Genomic DNA, 10,647 nt, shown 5'->3' with positions numbered 1-10,647 from the left:
CCACGTGCTCTCCGTGAAGGGGCTCAGGGCTCAGGGTTCGGGCAGGGAAGGCGCTCTTTTGAGCTCTTTTTGAGCTCGGTGTCTCTGAGTGACAGCGAACTCCGCCCGATCCTGCAGGGCGTCAGCCCCTCCCCTTATGGCCGAGCATCCTTGTCCCCAGTGGCCCAGGACCGTAAGCCACTGCACCACTCCGCCTCCACCGCCCCCCCCCCCCCGGGCACGGGAGCCGCGTGGCCACCTGAGAAGTGAGCAGATGCCTATTTCCCCTTAAAAATTACACTCTGGACAAGGAGTCTGACTAAAACAGGGCTGAGAGGAAAAAGACAAAAGAAAAGGGAGAGAAGAGGCAGTATGAGGGGGTGAGGGGTCAGGGTGATGGAGAAGGTGAAAGAAGAGGAACAGAACCAAGAACATCGACTCTTAACTCCTCTCCCCGCTCCCAGCCCAGGAAAGGCTACTGGCGCCGCTGCAGCTGAGCGGGAGCCACGGGACACCAGGGCGCAACAGAGGCGGCACTGTCAGTCTCCCAGTCTCCTCATGCTGACAGGACATCCACGAAGATACCTGGAATGTGCTTCCAGGCACTATGCTAATCCCATGCCATGTTCTTTCCCATCCTTTTTCCCTGAGCGGTCACCCTTAGAATTGTCCAGGCACATAAACTCCCACACCACCACCAGGCTCGCTGAGTACAGTTGCACAGGTTGTGCACTGCACAACCCCAGACCACGTGGAAGTGGCTCCCTTGCAGTCGTGCAGCACGGCAGCCCTGACCCAGATGAGGAGGTGAGTCCTTTTGCTGTGGAGAGGACTAAAGTTGGGACATTTTATCGGATCTCTGAAGAAATAGGTATTAGGTCATTTGGGATCAGGGGATGGCTACCAGCAAATCAATTCCTTAAAATTGAGTTCAACACCCAATACCGGTCGAGGTCCAATACCACAAGAGGGCAGACCGTGTGTCTAAATTGCCACAGTGGGAATTCGGAGGTGTCCAGCAGCTTACAGGACAGGAAGCCTCCTGAAACGGGGACATTTCTGCCTCTGAGAACAGAGAGGGTGCTGATGGTGCTGTCGGCAGAGTCTGCCAAAGAAGAAATCATGCTGGAGGCACAAGGCTGCCCAAGGACCCGGAGCCAACCCCCGGCCCCCAATCTCGGGGTGTCCTGGGGCTCAGATCTGGGATGTGCATGGCCAGACCACCTCTGCTCTGGGTGACGAGGCCTGTGAGGCCCAGAGGCTCACTTCCCCTCGTGGGGCTCAGAGGTCACGATGCTCCAGCCCTGTCGGGCCTCAGCTGTGGTGCTGGGAAGCCTTGCTCCAGGAAGGCTGGTTAATTACACACACACCCCCGCCCCCCAGAGAGTCTGTGGGAACTTGGGGGCTTTTTAGGAACTGAGGTAGCTGCCATGCCTAAATGCCCCTTTTAAAGCCATAATGCTGCATTAAAAAAAAAACAAGATTTCTCATAAAACAATAAGCACTAAAAATACATCACTGATTAAAGGAAGCATGCTTTGGGAAATTTCCACCAAATTTAAAAAAAGCACTGAATCAGAAACTATATTTTGAATAGGCAGGCCTTTCAGTCTAAAAATATCTTAACCAAGATATCGAACACATATCAAGTTCCAACAGTTGAAGTCAGACCCCACTGTGGGCTTGCAAGGAATAGCCTGTTCTAGACCTTTGTCTTCAGGGGACCCCATCACACACGCAGGCCTCACATCACACAGTGGCCGGGGGGAGGAAGCAGCTGTCCTTCCTCCGGGACCCCCCCCAGACCTGTCAGAGTGGGCGAGGGTCTGCCAGAGCCCGCAGGCCCCTAGACATGACTGCAGGGACAGGTACTCTGGCCCGACCTGCGGCTCCTGAGCCTGGATCAGTGACCGAGCGGACAACAAGGGAACCCAAGGGTGTGGTTTCGGGGTCCGCTGGGAGGGCCAGGGTGGCCCATGGAGGCTGGACTCGCTCCAGGTCAGAGCCGACCTCCTGGACCTCACTGCCCTCTCCTCTCGGGACGCGCACCGGGCCTCGTGGGGGTCTCGGGGGCCGTGTCTGTCTCCTGACCATTTCGGGGTCTCTATGCTCGGCGAGCTCCCCACTGTCTGTCGCCAGCCTGTCCCAGCGCTGGGCCCGCCGGCTGCGAGTCACACCCACGTCTGGTCACACCCCCCTCCCCTCCGACCCAGCGGCCCCGGAAGGGCCCCCGCACTGTCCATGGACAGTCACGTGGACACACACCTCTTCTTCTCCTCCTCTCCAGCATCCCCTCTGGAGCGGCAGCAGAAACAGGTAAACAGAGGAACACGTCAAAGTCATGCAAGATATGTGGATGGAAAAGAGAGCCAGCGCGGGAGGAGGGTTATCACAGCGGAGACGGGTATGGAGACGGGGTTCCAGGGGGCAGTGGCCCAGGAGTCTGAGAGCAAAGCAACACGAGGCTCCCCCTCGCCTACAGGCACTTCCTGCATCTGCGACTCCCAGAAGGGCGGAGAGTTCTCTCTCTAGAATCCTTAGGAACGTTCCAGCACCGCTCCCTCTCCACGTGCTCCCCTGCCTTCCCGGGACACACAGCCACAGCAGGCTGCCGTGGGGTACAAGGCAGGTCATCCCGATAGGGTTTACTCCCCCCCAAAAAAGATTTCACTTAAGATTCCCCAAGCGCTCGTGGACTAAAGCCTTAACCAGCAGGCACCTGCCCTCTCTCCTGCCGGGAGGAAGGTTAAGGGGTCTCCCCAGGGTCAAAGAAGGCGGGGATTCATTTCATCAACGAGCAGAGACTCAGACTTCAAAGTCCCATGACTGGAGGGGCCAACAAGGTGACCCAGGCCTGGGAGGCCGCTGCCCCTTCCCCGCCCGGCCGCTGCACACAGCAGGCACCAGCCTTAGCTCGCCGCCGTGGCCAGAGAGAGCTGAGCGCCCGTGCCCAGCCCTCGCCGCCGCCCAGCGCTCAGCGAACCGCTTTACAAAGGGAGCCTGCCGGAGTGGCGAGACTGCCCTCGGGGAAGCTGCAGCCCGGAGGAGTAAGTTGACAGTAGCGACTGCCTTTCCCAGACGTGAGCCCAGCACCCAGGGTCCCGCGGCACCGGTCTCAGCTCGGGAGTCTGGAGTCTCACAGAGACGGCAGAGTGGGTCCGAGGGGGCCCTGTGGGCTTCACTCAGTGGGAGTCTGCATTTCTTAGGAGGGTCGGGCCGAGTCATGCCGGAGCCCCGGGGCAGGAAGCGCTCATGCAAGCTGGGCCCCCCACCCAGGAAGCGGTGCGCCCGGGACCCTTCAGGCAGCTTGCAGGGCACCGGGGCCGCAAGGGGTTGAGGTAGAAACACAGACACACGGACTCAGCCGCTCTGTCCTCCTGCTCTCCTCTTCAGAAACGGGACAATAAAGCCTCGCCCTGGTCCTCTTCCCCGAGGCAAAGCGGGCCCGGACTTGGCTCCTACCTGGTGGTGGGAGACCGCTTTCTCCTCTCACAGTGGACAGCGTCGAAAAAGGCCGCGTTCCAGAACCTCAGCGTGTGCCTGCAAGACAGACAAGGCCCATGTGCCTTTATGCTAAATGGAGCTGGTTCCCCCGCCACCCGGCAAAGCGTCCCGAGGGCATCTGTGCGTCTCTCCCAGGACTCAGCCTGGACTCGTCAGGTCAAAGGGGAAGCCGCCACCAGCAGGATGTGGGCGAGGGCCATTTCCCCTTCTCTGTCTCCGGCTGAGGCTCCCAACAGGAAGCAGAGGCTCTGAGGAGACCTGCTTCTCTAGAACAGGGTCTAGTAACATAAATGGGAACCCCCGGCAGGGACAGGCCACGTGCGGAGAGCAAACACATTTATAGGGACACACAAGGAAGAAGCACTCTTCCCAAGGATCAGGGTCAGCAAACCTACGGCACGTGGGCCAAGCCCAGCCTGCTCTCTGTCTGTGTAAATCAAGCTTTATGGGATCACAGCCACACCCCTCCACTTACATCCTGTCCACGGCGGCTTTGGCACTCCGGCAGTGGAGCGCAGTAGTTGCCTGTAAAGCCTAAAATACTCACCACCCGGCTCTGTACAGAAAAGCGGGGCTGAGCCCTGTTGTGGAAGCTAAGACAGCAGCCGAGCCTAGAGGGGCCCAGGCTAAATCGCGGACAGTGGGAGCAGGGCTGCTGGGCTCCTTCTCCCCGCTTCCCCCCGAGGCTGGCCCTGCAGGGTGGGCCCTCCGCGCGGAGGCTTCGGGACAGCTGCAGCCCAACCCTGGCCGGCAGCATGCCTCACACGCCCCGTTCTGCTGCACCAGGTTCTCCCACCGCCGCTAGACTGTGATCCTCGCGGGAGGGGCACGTCTGACACCCTTTGGGTTCCAGATGCTACTACACCGCCTACTCGTGAGGAGATAAAAGCCACCGATGGAGAGGCTTCAGAGGGACGAGAGCGTCCTCAGAGAAAGACAGAGGGCGAGATGTGTCCCCTGACCACTGGTCTCCCACTGCAACCGCGACTGTCACGTGTGTACATCATTGACACATACAGAACAGCTGTACTAGGATATAAGTCACATACCGTGAAGTGCACGCTTTTCAAGTACACAATTCAGTGGGTTTTAGTATATTCACAGAATTGTGCAACCATCACCACTATCCATTTCCGGGGCATTTTCATCACCACACTCCCGGCTTCCCCCAGCCCCTGGCAACCACCAATCTGCTCTGTCTCCAGGGCTTCGCCTCCTGGACGTTTCGGGTACATGCACTACGTGGTCTTTTGTGTCTGGCCCGGGTCGCGTGGCAGAATGTTTTCCAGGTCCACCCACATCGCGGCAGGTGCGGGCACCTCACTCCTTTACGCGGCTGAGGGACCGCCCGCATTCCGTGTACCCACCTTTGGGCTCTTACGAGTAACACTGTCATGGACACACGTGCACAGGCGTTTCCCTGAGTACGTGTTTTCAACTCTTTTCAGTATCTACCCAGGAATAAAACTGCCGGGGTCGCGGGCTAAAACTGTTTAACTGCTGCCGCACGGGACAGTCCCACCAGCCGTGCAGAGTTTCCAATTTCCCTGCATCGTCGCCCATCTTTTCCCCTTTGGCTCTCCTAGGGGGCGTGAGTGGCCTTCACTTCTGACGGAGACATGGGTGCTGGTGACACAGGTCGAGGTGGCCTTACCAGATGGGCTGCTGCTTCAGGTGCGTGTACAGGTAGATCTTCTCCCCCTTTCTCTCCTCCTCTGGGCTGCACACAGTCACTGCGGGAGGGGGAGGGAGGCTGAGCGAGGCAGACGCCCCCCAGCCCCGACTCCAGCGACCCTCCCGGCAGGCCCCGCATCATCCCACGGGTCCCACAAACACGCAGCGGCAACTCCAAGGCACCTGCCCTGAGGACTCCTCGCCAGGGAGGGTCCCGGGAGCGGCTCCCCCACCGCCGCGGGTACTTTCCCCGACTGCCCTGCGATGAGGAGTTGATCCCCGGAGAGGCGGGTTTTCCGTGGAAATGCGGTCAGCGCTTAGAGACCAGAGCGGAGCGCGTCCGGGGGCCTGCGGCTCACCGTGGGCCGGACTGAGGCCCCGTGGCGCCGCCGTGGCACCGCCCGGCCCCGCGAGCACGGCGTGGCACTCACCCGTCTTCTGCGGCTTCTCCTGGGGCCTGCCCTCTTTCTCCCTTGGGGAGAGAAACCACAGCAGTGACAAAACGACCCAAAGAACCCTGTTACGTTGCTGAAACGGGATGATGCCTCACAACCAGTGTGTAAATCGAAGGTGGTCTTCTCTGAAAACATGCTTATGACAGCAACGCCACGGGCACCAACTGCCAGTCCTTTAGAACTGAAATGTGCTGCTCAGGCTTCTCTGTGCCATTCTCTCTGAATCCAAGACTGTCCAGACCAGAGGAGGAACGAAGCCAGGTGGCCTGGCTGTAACCGAGCCGCCGGAGGGGACGGCGGGGACCACAGGGGGCCCCTTCTTTGTGGAAGTCTCGGTGCCCGCACTGTTCTGAAGCGGCCCCGCCCCCCGCGGGCCCCGAGTGGCTCCGGGAACACCGCCGCCCTGGGGAACGCAGTTCCTCTCGCGGCAGCAGGAGGCGGGGTGCAGGGAGCGGGGGGTAACTCCCCTCCTGCCTACCGACAATTTCCGCACGCCCCTCTCCAGTCCTAGAAGCACGGGCCCACGGGGAGCATCCCAGCACGTCAGCAAACGGGAACAGCGTTTGGAAGCCCCAGAACACCGGAGGGTGGGGAGGCAGCTGCCCGCCGGGAGCAGCTCTCAGGCCCCAGCGACGGCCGAGGGCGCAGAGGTGCTCCCGTCACTGGGCTAGGGTGGCCTCCCCGTCACACCCACGGTCGGGGAGGGACGCACGCAGGCGACACTCACTCGCTTCTCCTGGCCAGGGGCCCCTTGGGCTTGGTCTCCAGCCCGAAGAAGCCCTTGACGTTCTCCGTCTTGGCCGACGTGTTCTTCAGAAGCCGCTCGGCGATGTCCTTCTTCTCTGCTAACCAGCTATTGGCCGACTTCAGGTAGGAGTCGATGCTCCCGGCCGGCTTCTCCTTGAACTCGGAGGGGAGCAGGTGTGGTTTACCTGGAGGGAGGGGGAGAGAGCAGGGATGAGAGCCAACTGCGAGCACGGAGGCCGGGGCCACCACCCTCCGCCATCGCCAGACACGGCGGCGGTGGGAAGCAAGAGGCCCAGGAGGCCCGTGAGCACACGGAGAGCCGGGGCCCCCGCCCTCTCGGGCGGTCGCCTAGCGCCTAGGGTGTACGAGTCAGCCCGCTGCCACCAGGGGCTGCAGAGGAACCAGGCAGGGATCCAGCCCCAAAGAAGCACCAAGTCCAGAAGGTGGGTGAGCAGCGCACACAGGGAGAGTGTAACGTACAAAGTGATGGAGGAAGACACAAGAGTCTCTCCTTGCGGAAGGAGGGGGCGTGCGGATTCCAGACGGCCTGGTTGGCACCTGGGCTGGTCCTGAAACAGGGAGGCCACTGGACATGGGAGACGGTGAGAGAAGGGCAGCGAGGGAAAAAGAGGTATGTCCCTTCCTAAGGCTGTGCACGGACCGAGGCCCAGGCACCCCACGGGCCGAGGTGTCCTGCCGCGGATCAAAGGGCTCCAGGCTAAGGCCGTCAGAGCGGCTGCTGCAACAGCGCAGAGCAGCAGGGAGAGGGTGGGCTGCTGAGGTGAGGAGAGGATGAAGCTGGGCTGCAGAGGTAGGGGATGCACCACAAGAGCCGGCCCCCTGGCGCCTGCGCTGCCCTGACCCAGCTCCAGCCCGCAGGCGAGCCCTCAGCCACCCTCTCCTCACGGCGGCCTGAACGAGTGCCAGCGGTCACAGCCCAAGGAGCTTAACACGGGGAGCCCCCCAGCTGCCCCCAGCTGCAATGCACCAGGAGGCCCCAGGGCCACGAGCCTGAAGAGCTCAACCCGCACTCTGCCCCAGACCCCGGGCTGCTCCAGGTCACCCCCGTCCACAGCGGACCCTGTGTCACATTTCGCCAGAACATGAGACGACGTCCCGCGTTTACCCTGAAATGTCCTGCCCGTGTGTCCACTTTCTCACGGCCTCCCAGCCAGGACCGTCAGCCTCCTGACCCACGCTGTGGACCGTTCTTCGCCTCCCGTTCTAGGCGTCTCCCTCCTCCTTGTTCCCACCCTGATAGCAGCTCCCTGTGTTTTCTGGATGCCTCGCAGCTTTGCCTTAAGAAACCCCCAGTTGACGTGGCGCTGGAAGGTGGCAGGTCTGCCTTCCACGTAAGCTGCACCCCGGGTCTCACCGATGTGATAGTAGGTGAAGCACATGGTCATGAGGTTCTTGGCAGGCCCGAAGTCGTCCATCTGGTGACACCTGAAATGGAAAGAGGGGTGACTGGCTAACGGATCCTTCCACCGGATTCTCTCTGCACGTTCCTGAGACAAGACTAGCACGCTTCACAGACCCTCTAAACTAGTACCTCACTCCCCAGACACTGGAGAGGAGAAGCCACAGAAAGAACTCCCCCGGGTCCAGGCACCTGGCCTGGGAGCGGGTCTGATTTGGGGCACTAAGGTGCTCACCATCGATCAGCCTGGCCTCTTGCACGTCCAGGGTGGAACAGCCAGGGCCCCACCCCAAGGAGCAGACCTGGAACTGGAGGTCGGGCCTCAGGTCTCAGGCTTAAACCGCTGGCCCCCTCCAGCCCCTACTTCTCAGGAATGAGCAGTAGCTTAGATGATACCCCCCAGATGTGCACAGCAGCAGAGTCACCTGGCGCGGGGGTGGGGCGTGTGAAGATGTGGATTGCTGGGCCCACCCCAGAGTCTCTGGGTCAGCAGGTCTGGGGCAGGGCCTGAGAATGTGCATTTCTAACACACTGCCTTGGGAAGCTGAGGTTCTGAGGCTCCCGGCCCAGGGACAGCGTTCTGAGAATGACTGGGAATATGAATACCTACGTTCCCTACACCACTTGCTGAAAATCAAATTAAAGTATTATGCGCCATGGGGCTTCCCTGGTGGCGCAGTGGTTGGGAGTCCGCCTGCCGATGCAGGGGACGCGGGTTCGTGCCCCGGTCCGGGAAGATCCCACGTGCCGCGGAGCGGCCGGGCCCGTGAGCGGTGGCCGCTGGGCCTGCGCATCCGGAGCCTGTGCTCCGCAACGGGAGAGGCCACAACAGTGAGAGGCCCACGTATCGCAAAAAAAAAAAAAAAAAAAGTATTACGTGCCAGAACCTTTGCTATACTAAAAGATGTCCTACAAATATAAAGGATTATATTAATACTTACTATATTATATCACACTTACTATATCGAGAGTATGAGATATACATGGATCCATTCAATTTAGCAAACAAAAAAGGGGGGAAACACTTCAAAAAGAGGGTCTGTCTGCCACTAAGAATTTGTACTGTTACAGTGGCAAAAGCTACAGTGATGTCCACTGTGGCAGTGTAAATTAGAGAAGAGAATGAGGAATCAGCTAAACGCCCATCAACAGGGCAGGAGCTGAATTAATTATGGTACCTTCGTACATTCACGTATTAGAACACCTCACAGCTGTTACAGATGCAGCACTGAATGTAAATGCACGGTACTGCCTTTTTAGAAAAAATATCTATTTGCTGGTATGTGCATTATTAAGAGTGGTTATCACAGAGATGGACCAAAAGTGAGAGAACAGGGTGTGAAAGAACATCTCCTTTCCCTCTAAGGCTTCTGTGCCTCTCCCTCCTGTTCCCTCATGTACTTTCCTTTCCTGTTTAGTTTTTCACCTTGGACTAGTGTTACTTAAAGAAAGAAAATCAACAGAAATTATCTAGACCGTGGGATGAGGGCCATTTTTGTTTATCTTTTTAACACAAAAATAATAAATCTAAAAAACTAAATTTCTGTAAGCTCTTTTTCTTTTTGCAACCACATAAAAAAAAAAAAGCTCACAGACAAAGTAATGAAAAGATTCTGTGTTTTGGCAGGGTTGGAACTTGAGGTTAACTACCCCCCCACCCACCAGTTTGCTTATTTAAGGAAACACTGGAATAAAAATTGAGAATTAGACAAGCACGTTACCATGTGGACAGGCACCATCTACACAAAATACAGGTTCCTGACCATTATGGATGCAAACGTCTGGAGGATGAAGGGTCTTCAGGGCAGGAGGCCACACTGAGCCCCGAGCCCCTGGGGCTGCTTTACCGAAGCTCCGGAAGCAAGCAAGCGTGGGCCCTCGGCTGCCTCAGCGAGGCCTCTCCTCCCTCTACACACACTAGCTCCCAGACCCGGATCCCCGGCCCACCCCTGGGGAGCACACCCTGAACTGGGACATTCTGAGCAAGGGCAGGAAAAACAGGGGCTCCTCTCTTTTGGCCATTTTCCTCCAGTACATGCCCCGTGTTCACGGGGGACAGAGAAAGGTGGGGAGACACCGAGACAGGGAATTAAGGTCAAGAGAGCAGCTACATTTCTGTTGGGAGAAGAAGGGGAAGGAACAGGCAAGGAGCGGTTTTCAGGCCTGGAAGGACACAAGGGACACAGAGAAGTGGCCACGGCCTAAGCCAGGGGACCAGGACCTGCTCCCAGGCCACACTGAGGTGAGGGGGCAAAGCGGGCTCAACCGAAGGTCAGATCAGGGTCAGAGCTTCCCTCCCTGTCCCACGCGCTTCCCTCACCCCCCGCGATCCCCCAGGCAGACACGGCGGCTCCGGATCACACTGCGGAGGGCGCGTCCGGCTCTGACGCACGTCAGGATGTAGGAAGAGGGTCAGGAGTCCTAGAGCCGTGGGCCTCAGGAGGAGGAGCCCCTCAAGGCAGGTGGCCGGCCCCCCCGGCCACACGGAGGTGGGGGGCCCTTCTCCCCAGCCCACGCTGTCCTCAGCGATAAAAGGCCCCAGTGGTGCCTCATTAGAACTCAGGGCAGCGATGCCATCCAACCATCTCATTAGTGGGCGGTGACCCGGTTTGGAGGACTTCACCACAGGAAATCCAGAGAACCCCAGACGTCAGCTGGAGGAGCGCAGGGCCGCTGTGTAATCACAGCCTGTCCCCGGGACGCGCAGGAAGAGACTGACGGTCCTCTGATCGCTGCTGGCAGGTGGGGACCGTTCACTCCCCGCCGTGAGATACTGGTCACGACTTCCAGCCCATGCTGCTGCCGCGGGGGGGGGCGGGGGGTGGAGGGTGGGAGGGGGAGCAATTGAGCCGATGGCGCACGCGGCTG

At 59.2% G+C, this 10,647-nt stretch overlaps 1 protein-coding gene across 3 annotated transcripts in view; it reads right to left on the bottom strand.

The window, feature by feature from the left end:
• Positions 1-2,213: 2,213 nt before the first annotated feature.
• LOC102996559 (uncharacterized protein KIAA0513) overlaps positions 2,214-10,647 on the bottom strand; it is a 56,247-nt gene continuing 47,813 nt past the window's right edge. For 2 of the 3 annotated variants that reach the window (XM_028477679.2, XM_028477680.2), the window contains exons 5-10: positions 7,735-7,805; positions 6,340-6,544; positions 5,589-5,629; positions 5,138-5,216; positions 3,442-3,519; positions 2,214-2,274 (exon numbers count right to left, since the gene is read on the bottom strand). In XM_028477679.2, coding sequence (XP_028333480.1) covers positions 2,229-2,274; positions 3,442-3,519; positions 5,138-5,216; positions 5,589-5,629; positions 6,340-6,544; positions 7,735-7,805 — 520 coding nt within the window. In that variant the 3' untranslated portion in view covers positions 2,214-2,228. Of the gene's footprint in view, positions 2,275-3,441; positions 3,520-5,133; positions 5,217-5,588; positions 5,630-6,339; positions 6,545-7,734; positions 7,806-10,647 lie in introns of those variants that run through there. The other variant, XM_055078937.1, reaches the window with a different exon arrangement.

The sequence above is a fragment of the Physeter macrocephalus genome, chromosome 17 (assembly GCF_002837175.3).
Source record: "Physeter macrocephalus isolate SW-GA chromosome 17, ASM283717v5, whole genome shotgun sequence".
NCBI lineage: Eukaryota > Metazoa > Chordata > Mammalia > Artiodactyla > Physeteridae > Physeter > Physeter macrocephalus.
This window is presented reverse-complemented; position numbering and strand designations above follow the sequence as displayed.